The sequence below is a fragment of the Limanda limanda genome, chromosome 1 (assembly GCF_963576545.1).
Source record: "Limanda limanda chromosome 1, fLimLim1.1, whole genome shotgun sequence".
Classification (NCBI taxonomy): Eukaryota; Metazoa; Chordata; class Actinopteri; order Pleuronectiformes; family Pleuronectidae; genus Limanda; species Limanda limanda.
This window is the reverse complement of record NC_083636.1, coordinates 8700555-8721130: the sequence shown is the minus strand read 5'-3', so window position 1 is coordinate 8721130 and position 20576 is coordinate 8700555. Positions and strand designations below refer to the sequence as shown.

Below are 20576 nucleotides of genomic sequence, written 5' to 3'. Positions count from 1 at the left end.
ACACACAATCACACATAAATAATCATTCAAGGCAAATTGAATTTATATATTTGAACATATGGGTATTTGCAATCGGAAGCTATCGACACTGCATTCATGTATATGTTGATTATCATTGAGGGATCCCATCGTGTTGACGTGACCTGTCTAGAGCTGATGACAGAGACGCTGAGTCATGAATGGGACGCAGCTGCCACCACGGGCATGAATGAACCGAGCATAGGGCACGACGAAGGAGACAAGTGTGCACTCTACCTCCTAGTTCTCCTCCGTCCTAAAGGAAAGGCGTGGATCCCTCCCCCCCACACACCCACAGACAAGTCCCCCCCCCCCTCCTCCCCGCCACCCCTCCCTCTGTAAGAACCCACACGGGAGGAGGAGAGTGACGAGGGGGGGAAATGAATTCAATTATACAACACACCGGCGGCGGGTCCCTCCTCGTCCCCATCCCCACCACTGCTCCTCCGGCTGGCGGCTCCACATGCGCCGCGGCGCTCCGAGGCCTGCAGCGGGCACAGCGGCTCCAGTCCGTGGGCATGTCGGCCGCAGACTCCGCGGGGACGGCGGGCAGGCCACAAGGTAGGAGGGCGACCACCACAGCAGGAGGGCCACCACCACAGCCACCACCACCGGGCAGGGGGTCTCCGCTGCTGCGCTGGTCATCACTGCGTCCATTTAAATCACGTGTCTGTACTTGGCCGGGAAATCAAAGCAGAGGCTGCTCGAGAGAAAGTAGTTCTGAAGTTATTCCGCCGCTTCACTCACTGAGCTCAGACTTGTAACGCGGACGTTACAGAGAAACAAGGTTCATTGAGTCTGTTTGTTTGTTTTGTTTGTACAACTTTGTTCAATGGCGGTGACATCACTAACGGCTGTGACGCTGCCGCCTGGCTAGCACTGACGGTTAGCATCCCGGCTAAAGTAGGTCGGGGCTCCCCGCGGCACCTGTCCGTGGTGAACCCTCCGCCGCGGAGGAGGCACCGACCGGCAGCCGGTGAGCCGGTACCGGTGTCCATTCATCTTTCTGTGCTACGTGCTCGTGTCCGGCGGGACGTGCGCGGAGGGGGTAGCCTCGCTCCGTGTAGGTGCCGTGGGACCAGGGGGAGGACGATCACGTGACTGTCACCATGACAACAACTTTCTCCCCCCCCCTCCCTGGCCAGAACTAAATATTTGTGTCACATTAACCATTAAATCTCATTTGTCAGTGTTTTTGTTATGAAGGACGCTTCGTTTTTATTGGTCCATCCTGCACCGAACTGCCCTCTGGGAGCTGTAGTTTAGACCCGTTCAGCTCCGTTCAAAACTGGGTCAGTAGAACAGTAGAGCAGCGCTGCGTTCCCCGAGCGGCAGGGGGCGCTGGTCCACCCAGAGACCCCGCAAGTACCGTCTAGGAACCTATTGATATACTGGCAAGAGAAAGACAAAAGCTTTAATAGACAGCAGACTGTAAATCAATAGGGAGCTGCCACTTTGAAAGCATGGTCACTTATATGTGAAATCGATATTACCTGCTAATATATCCCCCTGATAATTTATGCAAACATAACCTGCTATCAAGTGCATGAGACTCTATAAACAGCTTATGTTGACATTTTAATACCAGATTTGTTTTTTGTTCAGGGAAGATTTGAAGACGCTTAAGTCCCTCACTGAAGTCTGAACATTTTTATTTTAAATTCTGCTGTTCAAGTTAAGCCTACAAGTCTGGTAGCTGCTAGTTACCTCTCACTGAGTGGAAATATTTAGATGGAGGTATTTTAGAAATGTTTTAAACCAGTGCCTTCTCCATGACAATGGATAACAGACTCTTCAATACATGCTTTCTACTAAAGCCTCTTGCATAGTGTGACTATTGTTGACACGTGCTGGCATAGAACCTACTACTATTTCCAATACACTTTTTCATATACCTGCACTCCAGTATATATGCAGCTCCCTGCCTGTAAACATCATTTAAAAATACATGTGTTTATTGTAATACAATGTGTGAAAAATTCTGCATATGCTTGCATATGGAGTTAAAGGTATAAAACTCTTCAGGTGGATCAACTCTCTGAGCTGAAAAGTCATTTTACGTCTCTTGTGTGTCCTCGAGCTTGTTATGCAAAACTTAAGTCTTTTGTGTCATTTTGCATCTCTATGAAGCTGTTTTGCATCTCTCTCTATAAACTCTTTTATATCGCTGTAGTTATTTGGTGTCTTTTTGGATTCACGCTGTCTGATTCCAGTTTTATAAAGTTGATGGGCAGTTAATCAACCAAATACTGATGACTCATCAAAATAATATCAAATGTAATCAAAAAATAATCATAAGGTTTATTCCTGATCACAGTATTTTTATCACAATTCCTAGAAACTTGCTTGAGAGAAAGCCTGTCAGTGTTTACAGACATGGAGCACTAATGGTTCCTTGAAACTGTGCCTGGTTCTGTTGATAGACCTCCAAACTGGGGCCTTGGAACAGTCCACTCTGTTTTATATCCACCAAAGGAAGTGCTGTTGTACGCCTCAGTCTGAAGGTTGTGCACAACAGCTGTACAGTCTCTCCAGCCTTTGAAAAATGTAGTGCGGATGTTTAATGCTAAAGGGCTGTAAATCCTCTTAGAGTTTATTCAGAGTGTTTGGTTGTATAGATAAATGATCTTGCAGCATATATGTATTATTTAGGAGTAAACAACAACAACAAAAATGATATAAATATATATATCCATAAAGAAGTGCATGTAGGTCATTTCATGAATCGTCTGTGTCTCTGTAATATGCACGTCATGTGCTGCCCTGCAGGCCTGGCCTCTCGTCCACACTCGCGTGACTCATGTAATTGACCGTCCATACGTGCTCTGCACACAGCTGACATCACTGTGGCCTCCCAGACGGCACGTTCCAGCCGCTCAGCTGGCACAGGAACCCGGTGAAAAAATACTGACTTCGAAAGAGTGTGACGTTGGAGGTGATGTGCAGTGCAGAGCTTGTGGTGGGTGGAATGGAGGGCCAGCATGAAGCGCTCACTCCCACATTCCAGTTTTGTGTCAGTGATGGCCCACTAAACTTTTAGGAGGGAATAAAATATAAAAAAATGCACTAATGACGTTTTCCTTTGGCTAAATGCTTCATGTGAATACTTTGAAGTAGTTTGTGTTTTGTACCAGTGGAAAGATTCAGTCAGGTTTTCCTTACATCTTTATTTTCTTAAAAATAAAGCGATTCTATATTTATACCGACGAGCAAAAGTTGAGGACAACCATTAAAATCCACTGTAAAGCTTTAAATTTACATTATTTCATTCCGTGTCCAAGTTATTATTGTGAAACTGGCAGATAAAATCAAATTTATACCATTATTAACTCTAGTTCTATGTTTTCTTGTACTTTTTGTTTAGCTTGCAAATTATCAAAATAAAACTTTTTGTGTTTTTAACTTGGATGGAGGCTTTTGCATGAGAGTCTGAGTCAAAGTCAGCTTCCCTCTTCCTGATGAATTTTCTCATCCTCTGCTGAGTATGTGCTACGAACGAGTCAAACCCTCCTGGCAGAGATAGGTCTTATTCATGGTGAATTATTTATGAAGCATCTGACAGCAGATCTCAAGGTTGATGTATTTATTTCCCCCGTGTCTCATGTCACTGTGATGTTTTTGTTTTCTTTTCCGGTATCCGATCCTGCTGCAGAGGAGGAAGGGCAGAGGCAAGCGGGCCCGTCGCTGCCAGCTATCGAGCTGCCAAGGAAACGAAAGGGAGATGTGGAGGAGAGGTCAGACGACCATGTACAGTAAGAGCAGCGCTATGTTGTTTCATTGTGTCGGTCATGAAAATCTGTGTCATTTTACTTCATTTTCTCAGACAAAAACACCTTGATCACCAACCATTCTTCTCATTGTATAATAAACTACATACATGTACGTACATACACGTGTCCCATCTGATCCTACAGGCAGAGCCTTGACTTCCAAATGGAAGATGACCTCAGCAGGTACACTTCCTTCTTTTCTTTACTCACACACACACACTGTGTTATGAGAGAATGACAAATCCGATATTTTTTAATCTTTGTCTTTAGATCTGAAGGAGAGGATCAGCATGTCAAAATGCAATGCTTCAGGTGATTACACTGCATTTTTAATATTCTATATTTCAATACTTAAAAACCTCAGTGGTTCTGATTTGCCTTACCAGCGTAGTGTGTGTTCTAAAGCTGCCTCTTAGCTTAGTCCATGTTCATACTCTGGAGCTACTTCAGAATTATTTTCAGAATTATTATCAACAGTGAGTGCTCCTTAAACAGTTCTTCAACATACTGTCACTCTTTATTGTTTGCATACTGGAAGTTGTGCGCAGAGCTTTTCTAAACAGTCTCTGGTGCGGAGTGAAGTCAGAAAATGTGTAGTGTTCATCCCACCTGGTCTATCTGCAGTGCCTTTATGAAGCATAAAACCTGTTAACGAGAAAGGCATTCATGAATGCTGCTGCCATGACGGAGATCAAAACCTGTGTGTCTGCGTCTGTCTGGAATGGGAAAACAAAAATAATCTACTTATCAGATGGTATGATTGAACATGTCCCATCTCCAAATCGCACTTAAATTGGCACTGCACTTCCCTAGACCATTAACAGTACACAGGCCACGTGTGAAGATGAACAGTTTACGTGATGGGTTCCAAATACAGACAGACAGACGCTTGTGGAATAGTTTGGTAGACTTAATGTGACATCAGTAGCTGTTTTAATACATAACAGCTTCCACCATTTTTAAATAACTGCATTATTAAAATCAGGTTTTAGTTTTTTTTCGGGCCATAGCAGACACAGCAGGTAGGATTTTGAACACAAAGTCTGTATTTTAAATGATGCAGCACAGACCGTCTAATAGCTGACCCCATTTATTATATCTGCATATTCACAGGGAGCCTCATCGGCAGATCGAGAAGCGGCGGAGGGATAAAATGAACAACCTCATCGACGAGCTGTCGGCCATGATCCCCGCCTGTCAGCCCTTGACTCGAAGACTGGACAAGCTCACTGTGCTAAAGAAGACTGTCAACCACCTGAAAGGCCTCAAAGGTATCTCCTTACCCGCCTAGGGAATTGAAATGTCCGCAACGTCTCCTTTCTGTTCAGTCCGAAACCTGCTCTTCACTGTTTTCTTTTCCAGTTGGGGGGAGCAGGGCCTTCATGGACACCAACCACAAGCCTTCCATCCTGCCTCAAGATGACCTCAGGCCCCTTCTGCTCAGCGTACGTGCCTATGTGGGACCCCAACAAGTCCTGTTTGATATATATATTCATCTGTCTGACTATTTATATGTATTTATATATCCACCTATCTACCTTCCAGGCTGCAGACGGTTTCTTGTTAGTTGTAAGTTGTGACCGGGCAAAAATCCTCTTCCTCTCCGAGTCCGTCTCCAAGATCCTCAACTTTAGCCAGGTTTGTTACACCTATGCTGCATTATACTATATATAATAATTCTCCTTGCTGCCCTTTTTTTTGTTACGAATTTGTTGACTACTACATATAATTATTTTAATACTATTAAATCTTTAATCGTGTAGTTTTCGTTATTATTCTCCTCCCAAAAAATGATTGTCAAATTCCCACTTTATTCTCATAATGTTATGGCTATTTTCTCTTTAAAATAGACAGAATAATAACCACACTTGCTCTATATTCTTGACCACATTTTGCAGCATATTAAGCCTAAAGCACTAAATGACTGACGAGTATACATGCTGAAGCAACTCTTCTGGTTGCATCCACGCTGCTCAGTTACACATTTACTGTCTGCGGAGCTGATGTGTACAAGGGGAGGTATCTCCATATCTTCCAAATCAAGTTTTGATACAGTGAGAATGAATATGACACTGAGCAAACAGCACATCCTGTAGGAAAATGGTGTTAGAATCAAAGCAAATCTGCTCGTGTGACGTAAACAAACGTAAAATAGACGGTTAAGTAAGACGGATATGATTGAAGGGTGAGTAACTATATGTGTGTCTTGGGTTCACAGTTGGAGCTGACTGGACAGAGCCTGTTTGACTTCATCCACCCCAAAGACATCAACAAGGTGAAGGAACAGCTGTCGTCTGCAGAGCTGCACCCTCGCCAACGCCTCATTGATGCAACAAGTAAGTCTGTTTGGAGGAGTTGAAGATAACTGATACATTGGTGCTGAAATAAATATAGTTGAGACAAGTTGAGAATGAGCACTGTGTCGTAATCGTAACTATTGTCTGTGTCTGTCTGTGTGCAGCTGGATCTCAGGTCCAGGCCGACAGCCCCGTCAGGGCGACCCACTTGTCCACTGGGGCACGGCGAGCCTTCTTCTGTCGCATGAAGCACAGTCGGCTGGCAGGCAACCACGAGGACAAACGCCCCATGCCCAGCTCTTTCAAAAAGAAAGGTGGGCTCAGACAACAACAGTAATATCTCTTGGAGAAATTCAGCTTTTAGGGTCCAACTTGGTTCAGTCTGAGACGCCTGAAGGTGCGCTCCTGCATCAGTCCAATTGGTTGATCCTACTACAATGTGTTCGTGTGATTACGCAGAGAGGAGCGGCCAGAATCAAACTGTCACTCAGTCAAAAACAGCAGTGAAGCAGCTTCTGTAGTGTGAGGTTCTGTGGGTGTAGCCTGTTCATCTATTGTGACTTTCAGTGCTCAAGATAACTTTAATGTTCTTCTGTTGACTCATAAAAACAACCCAGCACTTTTCAGGAAATGAACTCTTTGACTCAAACAGATGAGGTGGAGCATTGAGGATATGTGCTCAAAGATTAGAAGATATTTAAACAGGTTTGCGGTCAATGAGTTCACTGTTCATGCAGGTTGTGAAAAGCAAACAAATATAGTGGAAGATTTGCTGCCTGGATTGCCCAGTAGAGAACAAAGAAATTAACTGATAAGGATCTGGTGGAGAAGCGGACGAGGGCGTGGATGAGTTGTGACCGCCTCGTCCCCTCACGCCACCTCGTTGGCTGGGTTTGACTTTAAGTAGGTGAACCTGACCTATATTCCTATGACCTCAGCTTCAATAGAAAGAATGAAGAAATACTACTTTCATATCTCTGCAGCTGCTTATTATTACAGTATTAACCACAGCAACTACTGAAATTTGTTTTCCCCATCCATGTTTCACACTTCACAGGCAGAATTTAAACATCTCCATCCCAAACAAATTAATTTTCACTTTGATAGTTTGTTAAATGTTGTAAAGAATTAAATATGTTGTCACTGTCTGTGGATAAAATACAAAAAGATTAGTGTTTACTTAACTGTTCTCAATGTGGGTCAGTTTTACTGAGTGTTGTCCTCATGGAAAGAATTCAGGGGTCTATTAAGAGATGCCACAATTTAAAACATATTGGAAGGAGGTCAGTGTAACAGCATTGTATAATCACAAAGTACCAAGATGGTGCAAACTCCACTTATTGTAAACCTAACTGGTGCCTGCAGAAACAGGATGTGTGGCACCACTCAGTGGTAAACCTCAGCAACTGCACTGCAGTGTGTCAGGAAGGGAAGTGATGGCTTTTAAACTGTCAGATTTTGACTTCCTTCTCGAATGACAGACTCTTACAGATACTGCACCCTCCACTGCACTGGATACATGCGGAGTTGGCCGAGCAGCCAGATGGACTTGGAGGGAGAGGGCGAGAAAGAAACCTTGTATCTATCCTGCCTGGCGATGGTGTGCCGCCTCCACCCCCACGTGTCACACCACCCACCCAAAGACATCCCCGTCAAGCCCACCGAGTTCGTCACCCGCTGTGCGATCGACGGCAAGTTCACTTTTGTAGACCAACAGTGAGTTACCCCACTTCTATCTACCTGCATCTGCACCATCTATCTCTGTCTTGAGATATGGATTTGTTCTAAGTGCACGGCTCCGCTAAAAAAGGACTGGCGGGGGGGGTGGTGCAATTGAGACGAAGAGGCCTCTGGGCGTACAGCATCAGGTGGATTTTTGGGAAGTGGAGATAATCCCTTCTGTCTTTGCCGTTGTCTCTTAGAGGGAGATGTGCATCTCATGAAAATCTCTCCTCATTTTTGGGAAGTAATTTCTGCACAAATATGGTGAATCATTTTCATCAAATACCCCACATGTGACATCTGGGGAGGCTTATTTATACAGCATCCACTTTTAATTCCACCGTCACTTGTTTTCTGGAGCAGCACTAACCTGAGAGACGGCGAGACACACTGAGCGGGCAAAAGTAATGAAACTTTTCATCCTCTCTTCCCCGCAGAGCCACGACTGTCATTGGTTATCTGCCGCAGGAAGTTCTCGGCACGTCGTGTTACGAGTACTTCCACCAGGACGACCTCCAGCACCTCGCGGAGACACACAGGCAAGGTGAAGGAGCGAAGAAACCACGCCTTACAAAAACATTTTCTACAGAATGTGACCTTTTCTCTAGTCAACAGTACCTTATTTTTTGTGATCTTTCTCTGTGCCTTGTGTTGACACCCTTTTTGCGATCTCTCTGCAGTTCTTCGAGGCAAAGAGAAGATTGAGACACAGCGCTACAAGTTCAAGACAAAACATGGCTCCTATGTCTCGCTTCAGAGTCAGTGGTTTAGTTTCACAAATCCATGGACCAAAGAAGTTGAGTTTATCGTGTCGTCGAACAGGGTCATCTCGTAAGTATTGAGTCATCCACCCGGGTGTGGTTATGTCCTAACGCCTCACAACACATTTAGAATGGAACCGGTTCAGGAAGTAAATTTCCCATTTATTTTCTCCAGTGGCATTTCACAAAATCTTGTAAGAGTGAAGAAACTACACATCCCATAAAGCACTGCAAATTACTCCTTTGCAATGACTTCCAGGGCTGCTTCTTGAATTAGATTTTTCTCCATGGACTCTTTACCTCGTCTCTAAAAAAGGTCAAAGGGAAATCATGGTAACAGCATCTCCACCTGTTTAATGTAATACACCTCCTTGATTTTGTGAATTAAAGTGCATTTTTGATGTCATATTGACTCTTGGCTTCTACAGAAGCATATAAAACAATCTGTTAGTTTGTAGTGAGTCTACCCTGGATGGTTACAATATTATGGCTGAAATTTAAAATCCCTATTCAGAAAAGTAAATGGAATTTTTACTTCTGGAACCAAGCTGTTGAGCTCCATTGGAAGAAGGGGATATCACATGCTTGTACTCGAAAAAAACGTTTTATTGACCTCGTCCACTTTCTGCTTCATATTACCATACATTACAGTATATTCATGCGTAAAGTAGTGTGTGTACTCCTTTTCACCAGCAGGGGGCCCGGTCACATAAAAGATGAGGAGGAGGCAGTTGACTCAAAAACACTTCAAGGTAAAAACAAATACTGATTATTTATTCGTACAGGCATTTATCTCTTGTGTATGTATTTTTTAACATTATGCAAACAATGATTTGACTTTCTCCTTTTCTTCACAGAAGACACTAAGCAAATACCCATAATTCCCAACCTTTCCAGTGGTTTGGGCAAAATGATCTACGCAGGCAGTATCGGGACCCAAATCGCCAATGAGCTCATCGACACCTACAGGTGAATGGAGTGTATATACATTTGTAATTAACTGTTTCGCATATAAAACTATTTCTCCATTAAAAATGATAATGTCAGCATCTCAATTTACAGTTGGATCTTTGAAAATGTTTAATGGATTTTAGAATATCCCAGTTTTTGGTATGTTCCCTTGCTGTTGAGACTCCACAAGTTAAGCTTTGAGGTTGTGTTGGGCTCATTGTCCTGCTGCTGCAGAATGAATCCAGGAGAACAGGACAGGAGAAGTAGGTGTGCTGATGGGGCTGCAGCAACTCCTGCTGGCAAGTTTCTATAACTGCAGGGCTAAAGAAAAGTTTATTTTATTTACATGCAGTGACAAAAGTTAAACAATTAACAGATTGATTTAATAAGCTGATTATTAATTAGCTAATTGATTTAAAATAATGTTAATTGTTTACAAGTTGTGTACCAAAGTTTTGGTCAGCAAACCCTGCTGTTGACTTGTATAAATATAGAAGAGTAATTTCTGTATTTGCTGCTGTATTCTTGAGCAGGATAAACTCTTCTCCATCAAGCGGAGCTTCCAGTCCGTTTGGCTCGGCCCAGGAGAAATGTCCACTGGTTTCCCCTCAAACCAGCAGGAGTGTGAGTGGCTGAAATTTCTTTATATCCTTATAGAGGATAATGACAGTCTTTTGGTTGCCATTGTTGACCTTTTTCTGATGGTATATATATATATATATATATATATATAGTACTTTAACTCAGATATTTATGCTGTACCCTAGTTTTTTGAGAGTAAACTTTTGCCTCTACTCCTTAGAGGCATGTTTTGTGTTTTTCCTGCTTTAATTGTTTTGCTGTCAGTTTTAGTGCAATCAAATACATGGCTTGCTACTTTATACATCCTGTGATATTCACCTAAAGCTTTCATGCAGAATTACTGAACAGTGACATACAGTGTTGTGCAAATTTAGGTCTGTCTGCTCCTAATATGAAAGTGAAAGCTAGTCTCTTGTATTTCCAGTCTGTGTTCTGTAAACCTGACAGTTTGATTCACACGTAAGAGAAAATGTGTGCAAGAAAGGAATAAGTGGCAAACTTCTTGTACAACCTGTAATCTTGGGTTTAAATACACAGTTCAGAAAAAGGTGAAACCTTGGTTTCTGTGTAAAATGTCTTTATTACTCCAGGCATCCAGCAGAGAGGACACAGCAGGCAGTTCGTCCCTGTCCCAGTCTGACTCGAGGACGGCAGCGGGCACGAGCAGTGCAACGTCTGAAAGCCCAGGTACTGTCCTTAAGTTTATCATATATCAAGTTTAATTTACTTGTCTTCAAATAATAATAAGAAAATGAACTGTGATCACGAAACCAGGCCAAAAGCTTCAAAATGCCCGACCTCAGTCAAGCTCTCGTTATATTGTTGACCACTGATTTCACAAATGCAGGCTTTTCATCAGGTGATCCAGTTTAATGATAAGAAAAATAACATTTGTACAGATGCAGTTTGGTTTGACACGATGTAAATAACACTAAACCTTCAAAGTATATGCAAAGCACATGCATTCATTTTTATCTGATAATGTAATACAAGTACTTTTGTACAAATTTGTTGTTAGCCTGCCGGAGCAGCTAGCACTTACTCAATGATAAAGACACTTAATGATTAAGACTGTCTGTGTCTTCACTTTTGTTTGAGTATAATAACAGAAAATATTTGCAGCTCGTCCAGGTCTTAATGTCCGTACGGGAATGTTAAAGTTGAGCTATCAGATTGGTTTCATCTGTCTTCATTGATTCACCGGCTTAGTTCCTTTTAATGCCAATTAAATGTTCCAGTCTGTTTAATAGGATGTGATGGTCATAGGTGTCAAATGCAGCACTAAGATCTAATGAGACTAGTAGACTGTCCGATGCACTTACAAGGTAAAGTGAAACTTAAAGCACTGTTGTCTACATCCAGAAAGTCCTCAAATAAGACAGAGAGAGGTTAGGTTAGCGACAGGTCTGTGAGTGGCTAAATCAACTCGATCAAGAGTCGGTTTAATTGTAGCCACTTTAAACGTCATACAGTCATTATATCAAGTAAAGAAGTTCTATCCTAGAGAAAAATGCCCTTGAGCAGCCTAACTGAGATGAGAGCTGCCTTTCCTCTGATAAGACATGTTGAAATGGAGCATTTCTTCGCTCGCCACTCAGTGGGGGGCAGAAACTGCCCAGGTATACGTCATCAAAAAGCACACAAGTAAGTGAATGTTTCTAGGCAACAACTCAGTTGTCAGTCTATCTTATTTTTTTAAATCCGTTTAAGGTTATAAAGAAAATCTTTCCTCCTTCAAGTCTCCTTTGTCCACTACATAACAGCTGTTATCTCATCGGTTGCACTTCGGCCATGGAAAAAGTTGAAATAATTTGACCTTGAAGCTCAGGGCTTGGTGGCAATTTTAAGGTGGTTCGCTGCACAAGTGCAAACACTGTCAAATATACAGAAGGTTTCAAGCAGGTGATATTCAACAGTATCCGTTTCTAAAGGAGGATTTTTGCAGAAATGTTGTTTTCTCTCACACAGGTGAACCGTCCCAGCTAGACTTGGACAACATGGTGGTGCCGGGCCTGAGCAGCTTTAGCAACGACGAGGCAGCCATGGCGGTGATCCTGAGCCTGCTGGAGACGGATATAAACATGGGTCAGTCGGGTCAGTTTGAAGACTTGCACTGGCCTTTCTAGCGGGCACGCTGACCGTCCGCCCCTCTACATGCTCTTGTGCCCTTTTCTTGCCATTTGCCATGAACGTTGTCGATCCGTCGTTACATTTTGCCACCGACCGATCTGATGTCACACTACTGAACCCACTGGTGTCAAGAGATGCTGGCTGCAGACACAAGAGGGCAGACCTCCACCATGGAGGACGTGTGACTTCAGTGTGGATGATGCTCGTGCAAACTTGTTACAGAAAAGAGAAGTACACACGTGTTGAAATGGTAAACGAGGAGACGTTATATTCTCAGTTTGGGTCAATGAAGATAATTTGGTGAGGTATTTTATTTCAGATAAAACGATGCTGATTAATGTTAAGTTCACAAAATTGAGTACCAAGTCAAGTCAACTACCACGAATTGGTAACATAAGTTAATAATGGCAGTAAGTGATACTCTTTTTGAAGGCACAAGTAAACAACCAGTTTCACATACAACACTGAAAGCTCCAGTAATGAAAGAACTGGCAAAATACCATACTCCTAAATGTAAATTTATACTTTTAAAATCGTGTATTGTCAATACATAGAAGTGAAACTCCATGGAAACTTGTTAAAAAAATAACTAATGTTTCAGAAGCAATTGCAGCCGCTGTGAGTGTCACACGTCCTGCATGGGTTAGGTCCACCATCTTGTGTCTAGAGTGCGGACCTCATCACTAGACTTTGCAACACGTCAAGGAAGCTAGATATCGGGAATGACGTTTCAAGTCAATAGCCTCTGGTAAGGCTGTCTTCTTCAGTGATTCTCCAGTATCTTCATGGAGGAATACAGTGTTCAGTTAGTGCTTTGAAAAGAATCTAGCCCTCCTGAGTTGAAAATCCCAAACTTTGGGAAACTACACTCGCACAGAGTAAGTGTCTAAGGAAATATAAGCCCAGCTAAGTCTAACAATATTGAGTCTGCAAAGTCAGAGCTGATCATTGCAGAATTATTAAGAACTAAGAACTATATTAAAATCACTGTTTGCCCAAATTGTTTCGCTCGTAAATTAACCAGTAATACACAGTTGGATTTTACCAGCTAGCTACAGCTAAAAGCAGTGTGTGCTAAGCAGGCACCCTGGAAGTCAGAGTCGAGGGTGCTGTAAAACAGTCTATTTAATTATGTTGATGTATACAAAAAATCAAATGAGGAGCAGTAGTACAACATAAGTGGTTTTAGTATTCATTTAAAGGTAGGGTTGGTGAGTTGTTTCTGAAAATCTTTGCATTGTATTTGTTAAAATCCTCTTCACGTCCCGACAACTATCAATACGAAAAGGCCAGAGAGATGAGGCTGAAGCAGAGACGATAGTCATATGTCACGGAAGAGTCGGCTTCTATAAGTTGGCAGTGCAGGTTCATGTGTTTTGGGGGCGTAGCTGGGATGTTTCTGTTGCATTTTTTCAAAGTGTAGCCCGCTCTAAAGCCTTTCCAGGATGACCAACCCTAGCTTTAAGTGACCACCAGCATCTTAGATAGATAGATAGATAGATCAAATGTACATTTACATCAGTTTTAGAACCGGTTTTAACAAACCTAAACACGTCGAAGCTGCATAGTTCCATATTCAGCTGTGGACACAGATCTTAGTGAATTACTCAACAGAAGCCGCACATACGATTATCTATGTCACGTTCTACCACGTTGCATAAGGTAGGCTACACAGACAATACACCAAATGTTCTCAAAATCAAGTATTATGTTACTGCTTCTATGCCTCTATGCTACACCTAAAATGTTACTTTAGAAAATGAAAAGAGCTTTTCTTAATTAATGGTTTATTTTGCTTTGCAGTTTCATCCCCTGCCGGTAGGGGGTAGTGCAGCCCCCTTAGCTCCCTACTTCCCCCAACCTTGGTACAAAGACCATCAAAACCGACCAAGGGAGTTGCTTTGTGATGGGACTGTTTCTGTTTAGTTATAGAATACATACTTGAATATTAACTTGGTTTACAATGCTTGGCGAAAGCAATGTCAGTCAAAAGTTTAAAGTATGAGTATCCACTGAGAAACCTGAGCGGTGGGTGGTCTTTGAAATGGAGGATTTCTCTGTATGTGTTAAAATATCGAATGTGCACTAAAGGACGGAGTCCTACCATGCCTATGCTGTGCTCGCATATCACACACTTGCTGTACTCTAGACGGTTCTCTGGAAGACATCTGCTCTACCCTGAACTCGTGGGGAAGGGGGCGCACTGTGCATGTGAGAATGTTTTCCTGTGTTAACAATGGACAAGCCAGTATTTTACAAGACAGACTTTAGTGTCATGTCCTCGTTCCTTCCCCACCCTGTTGCTCTAAAAAGTATTTGCCTTCGACTGCACTGAAAAAAAAAAGCCATTGTATATATGTTGCTGTGTGTCGAGTGTTGAATATCCCATTGCCACGCACGCTTCTCGTGAAAGAAAACTCACCTTGAAGTATCACACTTTTTCTACTCTGGGTCTAATGGGTGGAGAAGTCAGGTGTTCTCACACCAGCACTGCAGCCACAAGGCAGGTTGAGGGTCTGATTGAATGGTACAGCCTCAGACGTGAATGATTATACTACACAGCTATTTATTTCCTTATGACCTTATTTCAAAATCAGTTAGGTAACAGCGCCGGTAGTCTGGGTCTGACAAGCTGAGGCCTCAGCTTTCCTTACTAAAAAGAAGCTCTTTATATTTGACCCCAACGTGACCCCTGGACTGTTCGCTACACTGACATCAACAGTGTCAGAGTGTGTGTCATGGTGGATTCTAAACCTAGTGACTGGCCTTCATATGTAAACCCTGGTTTTATCACTGGTTCCTCTAGTCTTGAAAGCATAATGTGATTGTGTTGCCTTGAACACGCATGCTGTTTCAGCACCAGGCTGGATTGTGAAAGGAGCGCTCTTTGCCTTGAAAAGCAAAACAGTTGGTTCTGGACAATATTTGCAGTTCTCCACCGGTGCCATGCAAAATGGACACTAAATCATCTGCCAAGCAGCTGCCCTGCTTGGAGAAAAATGTCCGGTATGTGTATGTGCAAACTGTTGTTGATGTATCTGCTGTAACATGGAGGAGAGGTTGGAGTTTTTGAAAGTAAAACTTTTTTTTAATAATGGTCTGAATTCTGTTGTGTTTGTCACAATTGTAATTTTGTTATAAAAGTAATATTTCATTATTTTATTAAATAAGAGGCAGGACTCTCCCAGTGTTGGCATTTGCTAAACATAATCAGTGACTTTGTTATCATTAGATACAAAAAAAAACTTATTTTGAAGAAGTATGGTTATGCATCCATATTGGTATTACTTGTAGATTACATTCTGAAATAAATACAAAGAATTGTTATCCATATGCTTTTTAATATAATACAATCTCATATAACATGAAGGCATCAAAACAAGATTGACAATGCAACACAGACTTTATAAGCATGATGTTATTTTGCAGGTTGTCCCACAACGTTTCCTTATGCCCCTGAGATGACAAATTAACTCATGTCAAGCATTATATCATTTCAACAAGGGGCTAATATCTGTATATTTTCTGGTAATAAATGGATTAATCCAAATTAAAAGAGTAAAACGATTTTTGGAAAGTGTCCAATGTGTAGACCTGAAGTTTGACACAAGACATTTAACACAAATGTGCTGCTTCCACACCTTTTACATGAACATAAATCCCTTCATGTTAAAAAAGACTAACTTATTGGAAGACAGAAAAAAAACGTGCCAAGGCAGTGAAAACTGAGGAAATCAAACTGAAAAGACTTAAAATCAAGGATTTTCCATATTTTACTACTAACTTACTGCATTTCTAGTCAACAGCAAATTAGTTACACCGTGATCCAGCAGCTTTGAGTGCGGACACATAGTAACACTGATTTGAAAGATGATCATGAGCTACTGACAAAGTTTTTCTTGTTTACAGAGAGCGGTGCAAATATCAGAATTCTATTATCAGCACTATGGCCCATTAATTCAGGATCGTTAGTAATATTTGACGATATGCTGACGATATTATGCAATTTTCCTCAGAATTCAAAGGCTCTACGCTTAGTATATTTTGTATATAAAAACATGGAATAATCTATAGGAATAAATTGGTTCATTCTACTTAAGCTTTTGACCTTTAGGAGAAGAGTATAGTAGTAATAACAATCGTGTTGCTTAGAGTTTAAATGCACAGAAACACCAAATTCTTCTTTTTTAATGATTGTTTACAATAAAACTAGTTACGAAGGGATAAATCCATCATGAAGGTCTATGTCATGTTTACAGACAGTGGTGCTGATGTCAGATTTCTAATATTAGCACTATAGCTGTGTCAATTCGGAGGACGCGTCCTTCAGAGCACCCCATGTCGGCTGCATCCTTCATCTGCAGGGAAGACTACGTCAACTGAACCTAAATGAGACGGCCCCGTCTCCTTATTGCATCACAAGCTTGTCCAGCCCTAACCACTATCGCCTAGTAACACAGCTACAGACAAAAAATGTCTTCAGTTGATTACAAACATTGAAAATATGCTGTGCGTTTGAGCATTTACATTTAAAAAGGAATTATACTGATGTTTTCGCCTCACTTGCAGCTCTATGAATCATGGGATATGTTGGCCTGGGAAGGATCCATCTGTTGGACCTGCATTTGGAGGACAAATTGGGACAAGTTCAAATTGTCTAGCCGGCTACTGTGAACCAATCGGTCTTGAAATGCAGCCTCTGAAGGATGCGGCCCCCGGATTGAGACACAGCCTAGGTGTCTGGTTCATTACGTTTGTTTCGTGTTCCCTTCAGGCAGCATATTTGTCTTGCCTTGGAGAAGTAGAACAGAGGGCCTATGAACACACCGAGCCTGGGGAATAGAAAAGAAAACTCAAAGACACTACACAGTTGCTTATCAAAACTGTGGTTGTTGTAGTTTATGAGCAAGATCAGGGGAGACAGCATCAGGACCGGGAGGTAGGACATCACCGCCGGCACCACCACGATCAACACGTTACGCACTGCCTGTTTCTTGAGCGTCGACTCAGTGCAGCGTTGTTTTCCGTTGTTGCTGAGGGCGGGGCTTTGCTGCCGCAGTGACCAGATCACACTGCCAAGGCAGAGGAGCATTAAGATGAAGAGGCAGGAGATGATGATGGAGACAGGGGCCAAAATGATGGCTTCATCAGGCACAAAAACTGGGGAAATCCAACAGAACGACATTTTAATTTAACTCTGGAGGAAAGCTGCTGAAAGTAAAGAATGTACTTATTTACAATTCAGTTAGCTGAAGCCTTACTTACTTGTAGCCACAACGAACACCAGGGTGATGGCCCACACCGCGGCGCTGACGGCCACTCGGTACTCCCACTTCCTCACGCGCAGGTACAGCACCGGCCTCATCACTGCCAGGTAGCGCTCCACACACATGCAGGTCAGCAGCAGGGGGCAGCCCATCAGGTTGAACATGCTGCAGACATTTTCCGTCTTTTCCAATCGGTTATTGATAGAGACTGAGAAGTGTGGTGGATAAACAGTTACAGGGGTTTTGCTTTGCAGTGGAGTTTTAATTAAATAATTCAATTAAGTATTGGCTGACAAATTAAACTTCAAAAGCAAAAGAAAACCCACTTTATGCAGAGATACTGCTGTAGGAGACCCCTTATTAAAGGTACAATGATGATCGCATTTGTACGCTATTTTTGCCTCCTGTATATCAATAATAAGAATTCCCACAATGTACGACAATTTCATCAGTTAATGACAGTATTAGGAGTTTTAATAATACGAGTTGTAAAATATGGATCCTTCGTCATAACATGTTGCGATGATGAACTTGAAAATGGAACATTCGTCTGTTTTATTAAACAAATCATCTCACCTGACTTCTTTCCAGCCAATCACGGATGGAGGATTTAAAGGTGTAGCTTGAACTTTCTCTCTCAGGTAAACCCAAGTTTATTTACGTCAGCATATGTTGTCATGTTGCAAAATTTGTAGGAAGTGCCAAATATTATATATTATATTGTTTTCTGTGAAATGATTCCAGCACGATATTTATCCTCAAAACACGATAATGTTAAGCCAACATGTGTTATCTGGCAAAGCTAAGCTAACTGTGTTATTCTACCTTGCTCACAACAAACTACAATTAGCCAGCATAGTGTCCCATGGCAGTTGTGGCCTGGCTATCCCTACACTACAAACCATATGTCTTTTGATTTAGTTTATATTCGGGCAGTGCAGGGTCGTACAAGTGCTTCAAAACTCTCAGGGTCTCTGATCAAGAGTCGGTGCCAACATGAGGATTTACCCTTGTGGGTCTAACAAGGTCCTTACGGTTATAGCGACATAGGAATTGGAAATGTTTGGTGGCCAACCTCCAACCAGTATCCTTACCTGACCGGTTATGTATGACCGATGGATCCAGATTTCTATTTATTAAGCTCACAGGCACCGTAAACAGGAAGATGAGATCCATCACAGCCAGATTCAAACCTAGAACCTGAAAGACAAAGGTTTTAGGTTCTCAGAGGTGAATTCTTTGTTATATATTTTGCTTTTAGTTTGTTTTCAGTGCTCTAAGAACAGCAAGCAATATCTTTATGTATTAGCTGTATTAGCTATACATTCAAAGGGGAAACACAAGCCCAAATCAACTCATTGGACTATAATCCAATGTTACCGTTACTGAATCATGAAAAGTTAAGATTGAGTTAGGATTGACTTTAAATTTTGGAGACAATTTTGAGAAATTTCTGTTATCTCAAGATTGGAGTTTTCTTAACATTCAATTAATGATGTGTTCCGGAAGTGAAAGTCCAATTAATTTAAAGAATAGTGATTTAGATGATCAGCCATAATATTTTAACCATCCAAGGTAGACTCACCACAAGTCCGTAAGATATCGACTCAAAATCTTTTATTTTTATAGTATTTAATAGTTAAAAAAAAGACGAAAATCACCACAACAACATACATTTCAAGAAGAAGCACTGGAAGACAGGAGAAAGATAATTTGTAGTTTCTTCACTCAATAATTATGTGCACAGTCCTCACTTTCATAATGTGAAACACTATTTTAAAACTAGAAAAATGAAAGGGAAAATTTACTTCCTGAACCAGAGCCATTCAAAATGCGGGCGCTACCTACCAGAAACTACCTGCTCCATAAAAATCAAATAATAGTATCAGAGCCAGATACATGGCACCACTGTACCTTCGAGGCAGACAGTGATTTCCTCTCCATCAGAAACAGCCAGAGCAGGGCGGCGTTCGCCACCAACCCCGTGATCAGGAGGACCATATCGAGGACATAGCAGATGTTTTCCCACGCCTGTGTCTCACAGGGCTGATCTTCAACGTTAGGTTTGGACAACGACGCGATCATGTCGCTGAGAAGCTCAGGAGGTGATGCTGCAAATCTCCGATACAATGTCAGTGTTAGACAAAACCTGCAAAGTCAAAGAGAGTGAATACCAACACTTGATTTCATCCTCCTTTAATCATAGATATATTACTTATGACCACTGCAACTGTATCTAAATACTAAGGTGGAAATGTCCTGAGAACTTACACAGATTGTTGTTTCTTTTTCTTTCTGTCTTGCATCAATAGATATTTTTGGAGGTGGCTTCGTGCGCACTGAGTCAACACTGTGGAGAATCCCTGCTGATTCAACAAAACAGGGTCACAGCTTCTCAAAAGTAAGTCAAGTTGGAAAAGTGCCAAAACCTAGAATGTGGGCAGAGGCTCCTCGATATTCTGATATCTGGCACATTCCTCGCACCACAGCAAAGAGATTTTGTCATTCACATTTTAAATTATTCATTAAACACTTTGTAATGCAGCCAAAAGGCATGAGTAAATTCAAATGTAGTTATAGAGTTGCAAAATTCCACAAATGCTGAATTGCCTGGCAGATTTAACTGATTTTAAATGTTTCCCCTTGAAGTGAAATCGTGTGAAACTCAATCAAAAATTTGTTAACTTTACAAGGTCAATTACATCTTTTACACCATCATGATATTCAATGATTTGTTCAATTTGCTGATGCCTCACTTTAGATAACCTGTATTCTATTCATAAAAGATAAAAAACAAACTCCCCTGTACCTGTTTGTATGTCCTCCTATCCTCTCTCTCTCTCACAGCCTTTATTCCTCCCGGTGTTCCACTCTCTGCTCCTCCAGCTTCTTCCCTCAGAGCCGACACAGAAACAAATGAGCAGGTGTCGAGTGGTGATTTTCCACCACTAAATGCAAAGAAGTATGTTGTACGGAAAGTATGTTGTACATGTTGATCTCAGGTGATTTCCATTGCACGCATTCTGTTTACTGCCTGATTTTACTATCACACTTTCTTTCCCTGCTTTTTTCCTTGCT

General features: G+C 41.8%; 2 protein-coding genes across 2 annotated transcripts; one reads left to right on the top strand and one right to left on the bottom strand.

Annotated features, from left to right (window-relative positions):
- The first annotated feature begins 440 nt into the window (after positions 1-440).
- LOC133012637 (basic helix-loop-helix ARNT-like protein 2) lies at positions 441-15326 on the top strand. The gene is made up of 17 exons (XM_061080335.1): positions 441-579; positions 3671-3770; positions 3933-3971; positions 4059-4100; positions 4902-5059; positions 5151-5233; positions 5334-5426; positions 6007-6124; positions 6250-6399; positions 7567-7801; positions 8245-8351; positions 8488-8638; positions 9262-9320; positions 9426-9537; positions 10053-10143; positions 10692-10788; positions 12070-15326. Exons 1-17 carry the CDS (start codon positions 537-539, stop codon positions 12225-12227), a joined length of 1836 nt encoding a protein of 611 aa, XP_060936318.1. The 5' UTR covers positions 441-536; the 3' UTR covers positions 12228-15326.
- A 1476-nt stretch (positions 15327-16802) lies between these two features.
- On the bottom strand, positions 16803-19583 carry LOC133012508 (hydroxycarboxylic acid receptor 2-like). The gene is made up of 6 exons (XM_061080326.1): positions 19413-19583; positions 18593-18698; positions 17497-17706; positions 17154-17391; positions 17024-17063; positions 16803-16850 (listed from the first exon to the last, which is right to left on the bottom strand). The coding sequence occupies exons 1-6, from the start codon at positions 19581-19583 to the stop codon at positions 16803-16805; spliced, it is 813 nt and encodes a 270-aa protein (XP_060936309.1).
- Between the last annotated feature and the right edge of the window lie 993 nt (positions 19584-20576).

Bases quoted from the DNA above. Each gene is read 5' to 3' on its own strand.
- LOC133012508 (XM_061080326.1), bottom strand. From the start codon at position 19,583: ATGATCGCGTCGTTGTCCAAACCTAACGTTGAAGATCAGCCCTGTGAG. The intron at 17,392-17,496 runs GTAAGTAAGGCT...GGATTTCCCCAG, and splicing joins GGTGTTCGTTGTGGCTACAA to TTTTTGTGCCTGATGAAGCC. The intron at 17,064-17,153 runs GTCTCCCCTGAT...TCTATTCCCCAG, and splicing joins TACCTCCCGGTCCTGATGCT to GCTCGGTGTGTTCATAGGCC.
- LOC133012637 (XM_061080335.1), top strand. From the start codon at position 537: ATGTCGGCCGCAGACTCCGCGGGGACGGCGGGCAGGCCACAAG. The intron at 4,101-4,901 runs GTGATTACACTG...GCATATTCACAG, and splicing joins GTCAAAATGCAATGCTTCAG to GGAGCCTCATCGGCAGATCG. The intron at 5,427-6,006 runs GTTTGTTACACC...TTGGGTTCACAG, and splicing joins AGATCCTCAACTTTAGCCAG to TTGGAGCTGACTGGACAGAG.